Source organism: Patella vulgata, chromosome 2 (assembly GCF_932274485.2).
Source record: "Patella vulgata chromosome 2, xgPatVulg1.2, whole genome shotgun sequence".
NCBI lineage: Eukaryota > Metazoa > Mollusca > Gastropoda > Patellidae > Patella > Patella vulgata.
The window spans coordinates 32,728,778-32,747,897 of record NC_065880.2 but is presented as its reverse complement, the minus strand read 5'-3'; the positions used below and the strand labels follow the sequence as shown (position 1 = coordinate 32,747,897).

At 35.3% G+C, this 19,120-nt stretch overlaps 3 protein-coding genes across 3 annotated transcripts; all 3 read right to left on the bottom strand.

The window, feature by feature from the left end:
* Nucleotides 1–234: 234 nt before the first annotated feature.
* On the bottom strand, nucleotides 235–939 carry LOC126809592 (acetylcholinesterase-like; the record flags this gene model as incomplete). Its single annotated transcript, XM_050534227.2, has 1 exon — nucleotides 235–939. A coding segment is annotated over exon 1 (705 nt), but the record flags the coding sequence as incomplete, so codon positions are not given.
* A 4,129-nt stretch (nucleotides 940–5,068) lies between these two features.
* On the bottom strand, nucleotides 5,069–8,841 carry LOC126809593 (acetylcholinesterase-like). The gene is made up of 2 exons (XM_056099084.1): nucleotides 8,145–8,841; nucleotides 5,069–5,103 (listed from the first exon to the last, which is right to left on the bottom strand). The coding sequence occupies exons 1-2, from the start codon at nucleotides 8,839–8,841 to the stop codon at nucleotides 5,069–5,071; spliced, it is 732 nt and encodes a 243-aa protein (XP_055955059.1).
* An 8,507-nt stretch (nucleotides 8,842–17,348) lies between these two features.
* On the bottom strand, nucleotides 17,349–18,912 carry LOC126811728 (cholinesterase 1). The gene has a single exon (XM_050537583.2). It carries the CDS (start codon nucleotides 18,888–18,890, stop codon nucleotides 17,349–17,351), a length of 1,542 nt encoding a protein of 513 aa, XP_050393540.2. The 5' UTR covers nucleotides 18,891–18,912.
* Nucleotides 18,913–19,120: the final 208 nt, after the last annotated feature.

Sequence of the window (19,120 nt, the reverse complement as noted above, 5' to 3'; positions counted from 1 at the left end):
TGTTTCCCGTGCTGGGTTATTCAATGTTGCAATCCTATCCTTTGTTATAAAATCATTATCTATTGTTGGACACCAATCCAGCATGCCTGTACTAAATGTTAGATCTGACTTCAATGTCATCGATGTTGCGTTTTCGATACTTCTTAAGCACTCTACGATCTCTTCAAGCGATGTACGCGTACAACTCAATCTTGCCGCATATTGCTTCAATTTGGAAGCTGGATCCTTAGTGATAGCCCAATTAGCGTTAGCGGAACCACTTTCAGCTATTACTCTCTGGAACAAATTTTCATTGCCCGGATAAATAGCCTGGAACATAACAGAGGCTGAACCAGCAGACTCACCAGCGATCGTAATCTTTGATGCATCACCCCCAAAACCTTCAATATTATTCTTAACCCACTTTATAGCAAGATGTTGATCCCAAAGTCCATAATTCCCACCTGCAGCACTATTTCCAGAACTTAAGAAACCGAAAACCCCAAGACGATAATTCACAGAAACAACAATAATCTGGCCATTGGCTGCTAAAATGCTACTTGTTGATGCTTTACCTTCACCGAACATAAACGATCCACCATGAATCCATATAAAGACTGCAAACTTTGTCGTACCACTTTGATCAATATTCGGACTAAAGACGTTAAGATACAGACAATCTTCATCTTCTGCCCCTACATCCCAGTATTGGTTAATTTGATGACAAGAGGCGCTATAGTTTTTAGCCAGAAACGTTCTGTCGAATTTTTTCTTCGGTTGTGGTTTAGCAAACCTGAGATTGCCGAGAGGTGGCTCAGCAAACGGTATTCCCAGATATGCTGATATTTTTACTGTCTTTGGACCAACATTTACATCTTCAATAGAACCAGTTATATTTCCCACATTCGTCAAAGCGGTTATATCAACAGCTGAACTCCAACATACACAAACCGACGCCATTAAAATATAATGATGGTTAAACTTTTTTATAAGTCCTAACGCCATGGCTGTATTGAACGTTATGATATGATCTTTAAGAATACTGTTCAAATGTGCCCCTGACCTCAATACAAGACCTACTAAACAGTGGGTCTCTACAACAAATGTATATTAAGGTTACTGTTCAAATATTACAACAAGATTTTGAAAGGCACCCTTCACCGAGAAAAACTGTTTAGAAATATAGTAAAATAATATCAAGAATATCAATAATAACAGAAGATATAATGTAAAACCTTGACGGAGGGAGGATCGGGCACCAAAATGTCATGGCCACACTGTTATATTATACATGTGTAAAAAATAATTAACTCTTTTTAACATTCAGTCATTGTCGTTTGTATATACCCTCATTTCATCCTTCAAATCTCCGTTTTATATTTATGTCTCTCCAAGGCATCATCTTGTATGCCCGCCCTCTTCGGCTGAATAATGCTGTGTATAAAAGTCTAGGCTTCGGCCAACATCACAACGTTAATGTTTATATACCAACTTAACATACTTGGTAAAAAAAATATCATTTTTATGAACGTAATTAAACAATAAGTTTTCCTTTGTGGCATTTCTAATTACAGTTCTTTCTAAATCGCATCCTCTCTTGTTATCTTCCTAGATGGTTGCTAGTTATAAGGAGAAGAAATGCCGACCACTTTTAAACCCTGTTGTTTACATTACTACTAATCAGGGTTAAACGAGTTAGATTGTTACAATTCCCACTGTGATTAATCAAAATTGGAAATAAAACTTTTGGTGACCCGCTTCGATCGGCATCAAAACTTCTTCTTTAAATAATTTTCATATTACACCCACAGAAATTTGACTAGTCATAAACAACACCTTTTATAGAAAATGACGTACTGAAATATGCCTATTCTGCATTTAAACTCTTATAGTTCACCCCTCTGTTTTCCCATGGCTTTTTTAGAAGGGGGTGGGGGTAATTTGTTATACTGTAATTTAAGGCGGGTGGATATATCTTTACTAGTATGTCATTCCCAGTTTGTGTATATCAATATTTACTTGGTCAATCTTATACATGATTTGGGTAGAAAACATTCAACCTTACGACATTTTGGCGAAAGATCTTATCGGCGAAGAGTTAAAAATGAACATTGGGGAAATTGGGAAAATCTATATTGATCACGGGTGATATATAGTGTGGTTATATTATGTTTGTACAAGGTGTATACTATATGTACTATTGTACGTTATTCTATTTAGGCTACACAGCCATACCGAATATTTGTCTCATACCTTACACATTTATTTTCAAGTGAGAAAATGTAGTTTGTGACCAAATAGGTCACATGAAAAGTGCAGTTATATTATGTTTCATACAATGACATACTTAAAGGGGCATCAGGTAAGATTAGATAAAGAGCTGCCAGTTCTCGCTACAATATTTAAAAAAATAGACAATGAAAAGGAAATTACACCACTCTAAGCCGAGATATCCTCGTTTCAATAACACCGTAGGTTCGATTGTTGTTGCTACCGCTGTTACCATAATAAACAAAGTCTCGATTATCCAGTTTTACGGTAACCACATCAAGCACAATACGTAATTATATCTGCTTAATATCGGAGCAATCCGATTGCATCGAGAGTTAATTATGGTCTTGAGAAGTTCATTAATCGTCCATTATGCAAGAGATAAATCTGCCTATTGCAGGTATTTCTTTAGGCCCGACATGTTATATAAACTATTAATTAGACATGAAAGACTATAATCAACTCTCGGTGCCATCTTATGTGTCCAATTAGAGTGAAGCAATTTGACGGACATTTTCAGCATATTCCCTTTACATCATCTTGTTTTAACTATTAGAGTGACAACTGTCAGTTCTTTAAGTAATCTTCCATAATGTATCTTTGATGTCTAATTAGTAATTCATATAACATTTTATGCCAATAGAGAGACCTGCAATAGGCAGATTTAGCTCTTACATAATGCCTGTTTAATATTTGTAATTCTATTAAGGCGACAAGTAACAGCTATATACATGTACGCAATATGTGTGTTATAACTTCGATATTCGATGTAATCTTTATACTCTAAATCGAGTGAAAAATTGTTAGAAGTTAGAAGGGGGGAGGGGATAATGCTAATTGAAGTAGAATATTTAATTCAGCAGGTGAATATCTTGACGAATCCTATTCATTTGCATGGACTGTCCCAAGTTATATCTTTGTTTAAAGTATATGTCCGTTGAACACATTTTTTTTTATTTGGGGGGGGGGGGGGGTATTGGGGTCTGGGCGGTTATTATTCATTATTGAAAATTCATCTATCTCTAATTTAGGTTTAGGTTGGAACGAAAAGGTTCACGATCAAGCAATGTCAAATTCGATAAGGGGTCATACAAAATAAAACTGAATGTAGACGGGGTGAATAGTGAATGTCTTCTTTGTATTGTCTTTTTCCTACGTATTTAAATGACTTCACCAAAATGAGATAAGCATTGACGTTTTTTTTTTTTAAAAAAAAAAGAGTTTTATTTCAATGTACATAGGCGCTTCCTAACGCTTTATAACCATTTCATGATGTTATATATTAATGTATATATAAATACATCCTACAATATCATATATATATATATGATATTGTAAAATTTGGTGAATAAACATTTTACAAAAAACAAAACAGAACGGTGGCACAGCCACACAGGGACGCAGCAGACTGGGTCTGGGTTTTTTTTAATATTTATAGATAAATTTTATTTGGTTCCAGTAAACCAGAATGAACATTTCTGAATTTAACTAAGCCTTCAATCTCGATAAAAACTACACATTTTTGGCATTTGGCACCTTATTTCCAGGGTTTTATAATTATGATCTGATATATTTGAAATAAGTGTCTTAGAAAGTTTCGTTAAGTTGTAATCTATGGAATTTAGGAAACTGAAAACTAATATTTCACAGACAACACAATAACCGAGTAGTAAGCTACTAAAATCTTACTTGTTCACACCTCGTGGGAAATATCTTGGAACTGTTTTCAAGTAAAGGCCTTGTCTGGTGTATTGTCTTCTTTTGGATGTCTAAATGTTGGGATTGGAGAAAGAAGTCATTTGCGGAGACCACACCCGTGAAGTGTAATCAGAAACACCTTTATCTGGATATATTTTACCTCCCAACAATTTCATAGACCGGAGGGAAGGGGGCGGGCATTGAAACGCAATGGCCTTAGGCCGAAAAGCAGGACACGTCTACACTGTCACCCTATAGGAAGAAACTGGAACAAGTAGAAGTTGGCGAAACATATCCATGTGCACCACCTTTCATGATTTCATTGTTTTGGGACTTAACCTGACTTACCGACAGATCCATAGATTCAAGACTGGACCGCGTTAAGCAGAGATCAACAGTTCGAGTTGTCAATGCTTATGACACGATGAATTTGATTCCAATTGAATCAGAGTGATTAAAGAGAGGGATAAGCAATTTTATTGTTCCGTGCTTTATAAAAGATAAATGGCCAATTAATCTATTTATTTTGGGAATCACGCGGGACATTAGTCTCACTGTGTGCCTGTTATTTCAAACTTGGCTTCATAATTCCACGGTTCACTAACCCATTGCTATACATACTACTATAATTACAGGTAGGAAAAGAACCAGCAGGATCTATTTAAGCAATTGAGCAAATGTCAAGAGATGGCTGCACCGAACACTGGTCATTACCGTAAACCGGGTACTAGTTAGCATTACCCACCCCAGTTGATACCATTACCCGCTCGTGTTATTCTAGTCATTAGGTTGAAACTTATCAAAAGTCTTAGCATCCATCATCAAGATTAGTGTTTTATCAATAACTTGCAATTAATTTTTGTATGTGAGTTCTTGAAATATTGCTAATGTCTTATGATTGATTGCTTGACGAGGTTATTACGTTTAAAGTTCAATATCAATAAATGTTAGAGTTATTTCCCTTTTTAACGATCGCTTGCAAAATTATAGATTAATTTCAACCAAATATCAGACCATGCTTCTGTTGGTTGTATACTTTGTTGTGTGGCAAGCTATCGTAATTATTAACACTATAACGTTGATATCGTTGACTAAGCAACAAATAACTGTTACACACCTGCTAATTAATGACAACTGTATAATTATAACCACTTTCTATAGATTATAGATACTATACATTAGTTTAGAATACTGACTATTAATCAACGGTGTCAGCTTAACAAGGATATCAACCAAGGATATCTTGCAAAAATAGCCTTTTATGCCCTGTAATATTTATTCATTGTATGCAAATCATGAACTGTTCCCGGCATTTCTTTTTAGATGCTATGCAGGACAACATTTCAGTAACATGACATTACGAGAATATAAAATAGATATACCCTGTATAGTTTTATCATCAAATAATTTTCAATTTTCATATAATATATATGGTACTGGTTTTTGGCGACTGGGTGATACTATGGGTGGGTTTGTGGGTGGCGCGTATAAACACGCCTCGGTAATATCATTTTGGTGGAAGCTGACGTAAAATAATCTAGGATATTTAATGTAAAGTGCGCTCGTTCTAATATAAGTATGGTGTTTCTTATTCTTTGTGCAAACACGTAGTGTGAAAAACCTTGTCGGTAACAAGGGTAATTTAAGACCCCAGGCTTAAAGATACATTATGGGAGATTACTACATACTGTAAAAGCAATTTGCTGAAAATTTCTGTCAAATTGATCCACTATGAACCGAGAACTAAGCGAGTCAAAGTTCCGCTTAACCTCGATCATCATTACTAAAGTCGGTAAGATAATACTAATAGTCTCGATTATCCATTTAAGGGAAAGTTTTGCAGCAATTCGAACTATAATCCAACAAACATCACAGGCTAGCCTTACCATCGAGAGTTGATTATGGTTTGTATAAGCTAATTAATGTCTAATTAATAGTTTTTATAACATTTTGGGTCTAAAGAACGACCTACAATAGGCCGATTTTGCTCTTGCATAATGTATGTTTAAATAGGTTTCTGGATACATAATTTTATTCAAATACTATTACACTAGAGCTTCATATAAACACTGAATAATATTCAATAAAAATAAAAAAGACAATTGAGGTAATAACAGTGAAGATATGAATTATAAGGCCTAAAGAAAGACCTGCAATAGGCAAATTTAGCCCTTGCATAATGTATGTTTAAAGATCTGATGTGAATGACATTTATTTAGATTACTGTTAAGAAATTAAATCCAAGACCAGCAATTAATATCAACACATACGATTTCAAAATGACAGCATCTGAGGTAGGCTTACAAATGGGTTTATCTTGTTTTAAGTCTGAGTATCTTTTTATTAACCCCTGTAGATAGTTAGTCCAAAACTCAGCTCGACGTCTATTTAAGTTACTTCTCACCTCTACCTCGCCGGATTTAAGATAAATATGCTTTCTAGCTTGACGGTCATACGTTTCCCAAATAACATCTGGTGTTACAGGTGTATTTGGATTTCTGAAATAGACAAATAAAAATAGATATACTACAGCACGAGAGAAATCTAATGATGATAGCAATTAGAATAATTTATAGCATGCATGGTTACAAAACTATTTAAAAAAATTCCTTGTAGGTATTTCAACAATTTATTTTCGCCCTTAGTGAAAAACATGAACATAAAATTTTCTTTTGTAAAAAGTTCAGACCACTAAACTGGAATCAAATTGAGGACTTTAAAAACTCAAAATATTATATTTTTTTTAACAAAGTATATGCTATAGTAGATCAAAAGTGGATAATGAACATATTGAAAATTTCATTCAAATTGCTTTATTCTGAGCTAAGTTAAAGGTATTTGAAGATGTAGCATAGAGTGTTTTTTGTCGCAGCAACGGTACTTGAAAATCGAGATCTAGAGAGTTTGTTATTTATAGGCCTGTCCATGTGAATAAATAGCTAAATAACATTTGAAGCCAGAATAAAGACCTGCAATAGGCAGGTGTACCTCTTATTCTTCTTTTTCAAGCGAATGTTTGACAGCATTGCCATGAATGTGAACGGGTTGCTGATATTATCTCTGAAAGAGGTGTATCTACAGAAGAGGTGGCCGACGGTCTTAATCAGTTGAGAAAAGCTGTCCGAGAAAACAGATCAAGTTCCTTTTAAAACTTTAAGCACAGTTTTGTCTTTTCAATAATCATTGTGTCGTACATTCGCTTTCCATTTCTATCAAAATCCCGCCTATATTAGCCCAGTCGGAGCAGAACCGTAGGACGTTAAACTTAAACCCCATTTCATTTTATTTCTATTAAAATTCCTACGGAAACGGAAACGGGTAATAAACATATTCCGATCTTACTCACCCCGACTTGGCAAAATTTGACCAGTATGTCATAATTGTTCTAGCCAAGGACCATTCTGTGTTTCTCACGGTCTCATTCTGGGACATCATATAGACAGATCCAAATACATATTTCAGTTGATCAGCATGAACAGCCCCAGTCATCCAAGGGTGATGGGGTCTAAATGGATTCAGTTGATTGAATTCATATTGGTATGTTTTAGATGAAATTTTATCATAAGCATGATTTTCTAGAGCTTTATAAGTAGGCACAAAAAATTCCACGTCGGTAACGAAATTTTCTAATTGTTGCATATGCAAATTTTTATCGAATGGATCTTTAAAATTATTATATTGGAAAAGTACCTCTGCGAGCATAAATGAAACCAAATCAGGATGATAAATCCTTGATAAAGAGCGAAAGATAACTGCCCGAATTGCCACCTCGACTTCTGTAATTGAGGCTGATCCATTTATAAAAGTAGATTCATATTCAGGTTCATTCAACAGAAATTGATCACTTTCAAATCTTGTTGTTCCCATAATAAGATCTAATTGATTGAAATATGTCAGTTGTGTTTCCTGTGTTGGGTTATTCAGTGCTTCAATCCTTTCCTTTGTTATAAAATCGTTATCTATCGTTGGACACCAGTCCAACAGCCCAGCGCTAAATGTAAGATCGGACTTCGTTGTCATCTCTGTTGGATTTTTAATACTTTTTAAACATGCTACCGTCTCTTCGAGTGATGAACGTGTACAATTTAATCTAGCAGCATATTTCTTTAATTTGTAAGCTGGGTCTTTCGTAACAGCCCAATCAGCGTTAACTGAACCACTTTCTGCTATGACTCTTTGGAACAAATTTTCGTTACCAGGATAGATAGCCTGGAACATAACAGCTGCCGAACCAGCCGATTCTCCAAAAACCGTAATTTTTGTAGTATCGCCTCCAAAACCCGCAATATTATTTTTAACCCATTTCAGAGCAAGATGTTGATCCCAAAGTCCATAATTCCCACCCGCGGCACTGTTTTCAGAACTTAAGAAGCCGAAAACCCCAAGACGATAATTGATAGAAACTACAATAACCTGACCATAGGCTGCTAGAATGTTACATGGTCTCATCCTACCGGCACCAAAAAGGAAGGATCCACCATGAATCCATACAAGTACAGCGTACCTTTTACCGCTTTGATCAATATCAGGACTAAAAACGTTTAGGTACAGACAATCTTCATTTTGATAATCGTTATCTGTGCTGGTATCCCAGAATGGCTTGAATTGGTGACAGGAGGCGCTATAGTTTCTAGCTAAAAAAAATTCGTTGAATTGTGGCTTTGGTCGTGGCTTAGAAAACCGGAGACTGCCGATTGGTGGTTCAGCAAACGGTATACCCAGATATGTTGATATTTTTACTGTGTTTGGACCAACATTTACATCTTCAATAGAACCAGTTATATTTCCAACATTTGTCAGAACAGTTATATCAACGGCTGTACTCCAACATACACAAACCGACACAATTAAAATATTATAATGATTAAACTTTCTTATGAGTCCTAACGCCATGGCTGTATTGAACGTTATGACACCTTTTCGAATACTGTTTAAATGTGCCCCTGACATCAATACAAGGATTAATAAACATTGGGTCTCCACACCAAATGAATATTAAGGTTACTGTTCAAATATTTACAACAAGAAAAATTGTTTATAAATGTATTAAAATAATATCAACAATATCCATATTAACATGAGATATAAAGTAAAATCTTGACGGAGGGAGGTTCATAGGATCAAAATCTCATAGGCACACTATATATGTGTAGAAAATAATTAACCTCTAATTAACGCCTTCTATAACATCCAGTTATACCTTAAAGTTAAAGTCAAAACATAATTATTTCTATGTCTTTTGCTCAATAGGTTGTCAACTCACTATTATACGATCATAGGTTATCTTTCTCACACTTAAAAATCTTCAAACCGGAAATAAAAACACAATAACCTCCCAATTACATCCCTTGTTTTCCTATTCCCCACCATGGAAAAGAATTCTTCAAACGTTTGAATTTGAAGTTGAAAATGATATTTTTGCCAATTTTTCAACTGGCAATAGTGAATTATAGGATTAATAGGATTATTCTTTTAGATACCATCTTTTTTAGGGCTTTATTTTAATACATTTTAAAAATATAACTTAAAAATATGAAATTATGGCCAAATAGGTCATACGAAAAGTGCAGTTATACACTCTTGAGAAAAAGAAACGCACAGCCCATTTTTTTATTAAACGGGATCGTTGTTTCCATATATACTTGTTTTAAGTATCATTTATGTAAGGATAAAAGAAATTCATTACTAACTTTAAATGTAGGGTCACTAATTGTGACTGGTCATACTTTTTGCCGAAATTTGTTTTCGCTTGATTGCACTAAGAAACACGAGTTTTCGCAAGGGGTTCTTGGTTTCAAAATCAGTTGCACATGTAAACACTCATGATGCCACATCTGAACGAAGGCCAATGTAACAACGCTACCGGTCGGTTACAATCAGATGAATCCCAGACAGATGTAGCCAGGCTGCTGAATCTTTCCTAGAGTACCATTTCTCGCTTTTGGGATACCGGCAGCGAAATTCAACACGTGGCCGCCAAGACTTGGGCCAACAAGGGTGACCCCACCTGCCCTGGATCGTCACATCCGGTTACGTCATTTGCGGAAACTGTTCAGAACAGCGACTTCTACTACAGCAGCAATTCATGGACGGTGTAACTCAGACTAGACAGTCCATAGATACCTACGTGAAACGGAATTACGAAGTTCAGACACGCGGGGTATGGCCACAGCAACACAGGAGAACAGTTTGGTTCAACGACGAGTCGCGGTTACTCTTACAACAAGGCGATGGTAGAGTGAGGGCATACCGATGACGAAATGTTACTGTGCGTTTCTTTTTTTGAAGAGTATATTAGGTTTCATACAATGTTATACTTTAATGGGCATTAGGTAAGATTGGATAAAGAGTTGGTAGTTCTCGCTATAAAATAGTTAAAAAGATAGATAATGAAAAGGAAGTAACCGTGTTGATAATTTCAATCAAATTACATGTGACTCTGAGCCGAGTTATCCTCTTTTCAATAACACTGTAAAAAACAACATCTCGATTATCCACTTTACGGTAATCGCATGAACAGTGAAACGTATTTATATCTACTTAGTATCGGAGCGATCCGATGGCACCAAGAGTTGTTTATGGTCTTGGAAAGGTAAGTTCATTAGAGGTAACTCTGTCTATGGCGGGTCTTTCTTTAGGCCTGAAATGTCATTTAAAGTATTAATTAGACATTTATTAACGTGAAAAGACCGCATTCAACTCTCAGTGTCATGTTATGTGTCCGATTTCCATTGGGTTTGAATCCGATCTGCTGTTCAACGCCCGTTGATGATTAAACGGAAAAATGGATACTCGAGACTTATTTAATGATCGTGACTGCGGTAATAATGACAATCGAGACTTATAGAGAAGCTTAACTATTACAGTGAGAACTGCCAGCTTTTTGTCTAATCTACCATAATGTATGTTTAATGTTTAACTAGTATGTGAAATAGCTTTAGCAGTAATTTATATAAAAATTTAGGCCTAAAGAGAGACCTGCAATAGGCAGATTTAGCTCTGACATAATGCCCGTTTAATGTTTGTAATTCTATTCTATTTAGGCGACAAGTAATCGTTATATTTCGACCGAAAATTCGTTAGAAGGGGAGGAATAAATCTAACTGAAGTAGAATGTTTAAATTTAGCATAGATTTTCAGCAAGTGAATATTTTGACTAATCCTCTACATTTTCATGGGTTGTCCCTAGTTATGTCTCTAATTTGACATGGGGGGGGGGGGTAATCTATCTCTAATTTAGGATTAGATTTACCTACCCTTAGCCTCTCTTTGCCTAACAGTTGGGGTGTCTAACTCGGTCTTTGGAGATTACCGACGGTGGTTTCTTTTTGCCAAATGCGAAAATTTGTCTTTCTGATCGAGGTTCAAAGCTTCGATAAACATCTGAATTGTACGCCCTGATTTACTGGAACGAAAAGGTACACGATCAATAAGGGGTCCTACAAAAAAAACAACCTGATAATATTCCAGGAATAAATGTAGCCATGGTGAAAGTCACTTTCGGTGCCATAGCGCAGCAAAAAAAAAATTCGACCGACGTCAAAATCGATAGGTATCTTCTTTGTATTGCTTCTGTCCTACATAAGAATCCACGAATACCGTAGAGTGAGGACAAACGAATTTCGAAAATCGGCCGTTTATTTATGAAAAAAGTATCGAGTCATCATCAAAATCACCAGGGATCCTCCTCGCATTACTACGGACCCATATAATAAATTTGAAATAAATATAATGAATCCGAACAGACTTTTATGGTGTGAACTAACGGTCGTACAAGCTCGATCGCAAAATACGTCCCCAAAACGTCATGGCCTTACACAAAAAGATTCAATCAAAGACAAATTCCGTGAATGATCTTTCTATTAAGAAGGGGAAATTTGAGAAAGGTGGCACAGCCTCGTATGTACGCATCAGACTGGGCTGATTTTTTAAAAAAATTATAGATAAATTTTATTTCGCTCCTGTAAACAAGAACGTACATTTCTGAATTTAACCAAGCCTTCAATCTCGATCAGAACTACACATTTTTGGCATTTGGTACCTTCCTTCCAGGGTTTTATAATTATGTTCTGATATATTTGAATTAAGTGTCCTAGAAAGTTTTGTTAAGTTGTAATCTATGGAATTTAGGAAACTGAAAACTAATACTTCACAGACAACACAATAACCTGGCAGTAAGCAACTAAAATCTTACTTGTTCAAACCTCGTGGTTTTCAAGTAAAGGCCAAGTAGTTTATTGTTAACACGTATCTAGTGTATTGTCTTCTGTTGGATGTCGAAACGTTGGGATTGGAAAAAGAAGTCCTTTGCCGAGACCGGGGGTAAGGGGGCGGGCAATGAAGCGCCACGGCTCTGGACCGAAAAGCAGGACAATTCTACACTGTCACCCCATAGGAAGAAACTGGAACAGGTAGAAGTTGGCGAAACATATCCATGTGCACCACCTTTCGTGATTTCATTGTTTTGGGACTTACCTGGCTTACCGACAGATCCACAGATTTAAGACTAGACTGCGTTAAGCAGAGATCAACAGTTCGAGTTGTCAATGCTTATGACACGATGAATTTGATTCCAATTGAATCAAGAGTGACTAAGGGATAAACAATTTCATTGTTCAATGTTTTATAAAAGATAAATGGCCAAGTAATCTATTTATTTTGGGATTCACGCGGGACATTAGTCTCACTGTGTGCCTGTTATTTCAAACTTGGGTTCATAATTCCACGGTTCACTAACCCATTGTTATACATACTACTATAATTACAGGTAGGGAAAGAACCGGCAGGATCTATTTAACGTTAAGACGTTGAGTGAAATGTCAAGAGATGGCTGCACCAAACACTGATCTTGACCGTAAACCGGGTACTAGTTAGCGTTACCTAGCCCTGTTACCATTACCTGCTAATCATTAGGATTAAACTTATCAACAGTCTTAGTATCCCTCAACAAATTTAAGATTTGTGTTTCATCAAAACTTTGCAATTACTCTCTGGATGAGAGTTCTTGAAATATTGCGAACGTCTTATGATTGTCTGACTAGTTTATTACGATTAACCGTATTAAAGTTCGGTATCAATAACATTTGGAGTTATTTCCCTTGTTAAAGAAACCTTGTAATCAAAGTTACGAATATTTTAGGTTTTTTCCACCAAATTTCAGAATGTTGATTTAGTGACGGACGATCATGCTGCTGTTGGTTGTATGCTTTGTTAAAATACAGCTAATAATATACTTTCAAAGAATAGCACTATCACATTTAGACATGAATATATTTGAAAAATAGCCGTTATTCCCTGTTAGTATCCATTCAGTCTAGACCAATTATAAATTGTTCCAGCATTTCCTTTTCGATGATATGCAGGACAACATTTCAGTAAAATAACATTACCAGAATATAAAATAGATATACAGATGTTCAATGTTCATATAATATTACTGTACTGGTTATTGGCGACAGGGTGATACGGTGGTCGGGTTCGTGGACCACACAGGAAAAACACCTATTTAACAACTAGGCCTCTATTCACGCTAACAAACTAACAATAATGGAATAGAAACTCAAGAGAAAGGAAACTAACAAGATTGATTCGGTTGTGTTCAATAGACGATGTAGCAGCGGTGTCTCGGTCTGTGTGCCATGTGCATCATCATCATGGTGTGGCCTATCCTGGAGAAGAATTGCTTAGAGTCTAGTGATGGTTGCCTTACATGTCATACAGATTAGCCCACCTGCTTAGTGTCTGGTGATGATTGTCTTACATGGCATATATAATTCTTCCAAATGTAATAACAGTTTTCATTTGAAGACTTTATAGCGACAATGTTCGTTTTATGCTACTTAAAGTAAGGCTATTAACACCAACATCTAGGAAGAAACAACCAACCAAACACCCAACCATCAAAATAGGAAAGTTTTCACATATCAAGTGTTATTTTTGTACAGTGCTTGCTTTTAAAAAGCAAACAAACAAAAGAAATCTCACCACTCAATACTAACAACAACACAGCATTTACATCACGCGATAAAGCGGAGGCGTTGAATATATCTTTTTGAAAACCAGAATGAATTGAACGACACTAATCACCCTTTGCTTTGTCCTAGTCACAAAGAGAACTTAATTAATGAACGAACATTACACCCCCCGGAATATAAAGATATGCTTAGTTGTATTGATATATCAAAGTCTTCTGGTCCTGATAAAATTAGTGGTAAATTACTTTAAGTCAGTTGCTGAAGATATTTCTATTCCGCTATGTTCTCTTTTTAATCTTTCACTCAATACCCGATCTTTTCCCCAAACTTGGAAACATGCAAACGTTTTAGCTCTCCACAAAAAGACAGTAAATCAGATTGTTCTAACTTTCGACCGATCGTTAAAAGTTTTTGAAAAATGCATACATAAGCATATATTTAAGTTCCTCCGCGACAACTCACTACTAACAAAGTTCCAAAGTGGTTTCATGAAAGGAGACTCCACTATAAATTAACTTACAGACATAAACCATTTATAGATGACCGGCACTATGTGAGAATTGTGTTCTGGCATGCCGGTCTCTGACGACAGCTGGACGCTGCCGCTATTAGAGGAGGCTTATTGGAGTGGCTTCAAAGCTATTTAACTGACAGAACACGGTGTGTTGTCGTCGAAAATGCCTCCTCTGGTAACTCAGTTGTCATGGCTGGTGTTCCGCAGGGCTCGGTTCTCGGTCCTTTACTTTTTCTGATCTACATAAATGATATTGCCGAAAAATTACAGTCAAATATAAAATTATTTGCGGATAATACACCTTTATATATGTTGATTAAAGATCCTACAGAAGGTGCCCAAATTTTAAATTCAGATATTGAGAGAATATACAGATAGGCTAAGGGCTAAAACATGGCTAGTTTCCTTTAATCTTGATAAAACTGAAACATTAACAATATCAACCACATCTAAGCAAGATTCGATTCCTCTTTGCATGAACGCGTTAAAATAAATGAAGTATCTCGCCACAAACATGTGGGGCCTATTTTTCAAAACACTCTTAAATGGAACATACATATAGAAAATCTTTGTAATAAAGTGTCAAAATTTATCAACTGCTTAAGATCACTGCAGTACCGACTAGAAAGGAAGAAAATCACTCAAAACAATATATGCTTCCTATATTTTACCACACTTTGACTATGCTGACATTATTTGAGATGGGTGCACGGATTACTTAGCTAACCAGTTAGAACAATTACGCACAATATGTGGCGCTGTGAAGGGAACTAGCCATGATTTACTATATAAAGAAGTCGGTATTTTGCCTCTAAAACAACGTCATGAAAGACGTAAGTTGATATTTTTTATATAAAATAATAAACAACTTAACCCCTGATAACTTGGTACCTTCTTATTACAATATTGGTAAAAGAAAAGTTCATATCATCTATTCAAGACTTCGTTTATCAAACAGTGATCTAAATGGACATGCATTTTTAAGACTGGTGGCCGACTCTCCAACCTGTCGATGTGGACACAATTTTGAAGATCCTTATCACTTTCTGCTGATATGTCCCTTATATTCAGATACAACCATAAAAACATTACCAACAGAATACATCAACACAAAATTTCTATTGCCTCTACGGATATTTCACTTGAACAAAATAAATTAACATTTTCCTAGGTGCAAAACTTTTTAGAATTAAGTAACAGACTTTAAGTATTGAAATTGTCATTTATCATTACCATCACTAGATTCTGTTTACATATTTGTACACTTTCATGCCTTAAACCAAAATTAGTCATTATGTATATCAAATAACCTTTTTATTTGAAAAAAAAATGATTGTATACTTTTAGAATTTTATTAATTAATAACACAATATTAATAGTTTCGACTATATACATGTATTTAAGTAAACTAATTGTAATTATATTGTTTTGTTGAAGGGAGAGGGGGGATATAGGCCTAGCCTGTTCCCCAATCCTATTCTTATTGAATAAAATATAGTTTGTTTTGTTTATTTAAAAAGAACAGAAAAAGACATTTATTATATCTTAAAATCGTATGAATGGTACATAACTGTAAATTTATCAATATGTTAATAATTAATTTAAGATGATTACCTCTTATTGAACAGAATTAATTGAAGTACGCGGTGACAACGTCATAGAACAACCGATGAGTTCGATAAATCGTTAAATATAAACGTCCAGGGCTTAACTGATTGACTGAAATGTTTGCGTAGTTTAGAAGATTGCGGTATCCCGACAAACTATGTATTTTACCGCGTTATTTAATAACTTAAAGATCTGATGTCAATGAGATTTATTTAGATTAATGTTAATAAATTAAATCCAAGACCAGCAATTAATATCAACACATACGATGTCACAATAACAGCATCTGAGGTAGGCTTACAAATGGGTTTCTCTTGTTTTAAATCCGAATATTTTTTTATTAACCCTTGTAGATAGCTAGTCCAAAACTCAGCTCGACGTCCATTTAAGTTATTTCTCACCTCTATCTCGTCTGATTTAAGGTAAATATACTTTCTAGCTTGACGGTCATACGTTTCCCAAACAACATCTGGTGTTACAGGAGTATTTGGATTTCTGAAATATATAAATACAAATAGATATACAACAGCACTAGAGAAATCTAATGATAATAACAATTAGAATAATTTAGATGATGCATGGTTTCAAAACTTTTTTCAAAAATTCCTTGTGGGTATTTCAACAATTTGTTTTCGTCCTTAGTGAAAGACATGAACATAAACTTTTCTTTAATAAAAAGTTCAGATCACTAAACTGGAAGCAAATTAAGGACTTTAAATACTCATTATCTTAGATGTTTTTGAACAAAGTATATGTCCGCGAATCTTTTATATATTAAAAGAAAATATGTGTAAAATTGCATACGAATCATACTCAAAATTGAAAAAAAAAAAATAATATTTAACACCTCAAAAATAACTATATCATTAGTATGCAAACAAAAAATTAATATTTAACACCACAAACATAACTATACCGGTATTGCAAACAAAAATTAATATTTAACACCTAAAAAAGAACTATATTATTAGTATGCAAACAAAAAAATGCAAATTCACTGTATCTGTTGGTTAGACTTGTCATGTGAATAAATATCTAATTAATAGCTAAATAACATTTAAAGCCAAAAAAAGACCCACAATAATGCATCTTTAATAGACGAGGCGAAGGTTTGACAGCATCGCCATGAATGTGAACGGGTTGCTGATATTATATCTGAAAGAGGTGTATCTACAGAAGAGGTGGCCGACGGTCTTAATCAGTTGAGAAAAGCTGTCTTATCAATAATCATTTTGTCGTGCATGCTCTTTCCATTTCTGTTAAAACTTCTATGGAAACAAGTGTTAAACATATTTCGAACTTACTCACCCCGACTTGGCAAAATTTGTCCAGTACGTCATTAATGTTTTAGCCAAGGACCATTCTGTGTTTCTCACGGGTTGAGTCTCATTTTGTGACATCTTATAGACAGATCCAAATACATATTTCAGTTCATCACCATGAACAGCCCCAGTCATCCAAGGGTGGTGTGGTCTAAATGGATTCAGTTGATTGAATTCATATTGGTATGTTTTAGATGAAATGTTATCATAAGCATGACTTTCTAGAGCTTTATAAGTAGGCACAAAAAACTCCACATCGGTAACAAAATTTTCTAATTGTTGCATATACATGTTTTTATCGAATGAATTTTTAAAATTATTATACTGGAAAAGTACTTCTGCAAGCATAAATTGAACCAAATCAGGATGATAGCGCCTTGATAAAGAGCGAAAGATAACTGCCCGAATTGCCACCTCGGTGTCTGTGATTGAGGCTGATCCATTTATAAAAGTAGATTCATATTCAGGTGCATTCAACAGAAATTGATCACTTTCAAATCTGTTTGTTCCCATAATAAGATCTAATTGATTAAAATAGGTCAGTTGTGTTTCCCGTGCTGGGTTATTCAATGCTTCAATCCTTTCCTTTGTTATAAAATCGTTATCTATCGTTGGACACCAATCTAACAGTCCTGCGCTAAATGTAAGATCGGACTTCATTGTCATCTCTGTTGGATTTTTAATACTTTTCAAACATGCTACCGTCTGTTCGAGTGATGAACGTGTACAATTTAATCTAGCAGAATATTGCTTTAATTTGGAAGCTGGGTCCTTAGTGATAGCCCAATTAGCGTTAGCGGAACCACTTTCTGCTATTACTCTCTGGAACAAATTTTCGTTACCAGGATAGATAGCCTGGAACATAACAGTTGCCGAACCAGCAGATTCTCCAAAAATCGTAATTTTTGTAGTATCGCCTCCAAAACCCACAATATTATTTTTAACCCATTCTATAGCAAGATGTTGATCCCAAAGTCCATAATTCCCACCCGCAGCACTGTTTCCAGAACTTAAGAAGCCGAAAACTCCAAGACGATAATTGATAGAAACTATAATAACCTGACCATAGGCTGCTAGAATGTTACTTGTTGCTCCTTTACCACTACCCATAAGAAACGATCCGCCATGAATCCATATTAGGACTGGGTACCTTTTACCGCTTTGATCAATATCAGGACTAAAAACGTTTAGGTACAGACAATCTTCATTTTGATAATCATTATCAGTCCTGGTATCCCAGAATGGCTTGAATTGGTGACAGGAGGCGCTATAGTTTCTCGCTAAAAAATTTTCGTTGAATTTTGGTTTTGGTTGTGGCTTAGCAAACCGGAGACTGCCAGTTGGTGGTTCAGCAAACGGTATACCCAGATATGTTGATATTTTTACGATGTTTGGACCAACATTTACATCTTCAATAGAACCAGTTATATTTCCTACATTTGTTAAAACCGTTATATCAACGGCTGTACTCCAACATACACAAACAGATACAATTACAATTAAAATACATTCATCAACCGCCATACCTGTACTGTACCGTATTTAATGATATCCCTAAATATTATTAAAATCTGCCAGTGACCCCGATACAACACTTAACCAACATGGGCCTCTATAATATATGTGTATAAAGATTACTGAATTATTATTATTAAAGGCACACTTCACTAAGAGAAAGTGTCTATAAATGTTTTCTGAGTACAGATAAAAGGCTTGACAAATAACTATTGTTTTACGTTCGCAAGGACAGCTGT

What these genes read in the sequence shown, in the direction of transcription:
- LOC126811728 (XM_050537583.2), bottom strand. Translation starts at nt 18,890, where the DNA reads ATGGCGGTTGATGAATGTATTTTAATTGTAATTGTATCTGTTTGTGTA.
- LOC126809593 (XM_056099084.1), bottom strand. Translation starts at nt 8,841, where the DNA reads ATGGCGTTAGGACTCATAAGAAAGTTTAATCATTATAATATTTTAATT. An exon ending in GTTCCAGGCTATCTATCCTG is followed by an intron (nt 5,104 to 8,144) that starts GTAACGAAAATT and finishes TATAATCTATAG; the next exon opens with AAAGTGGTTATAATTATACA.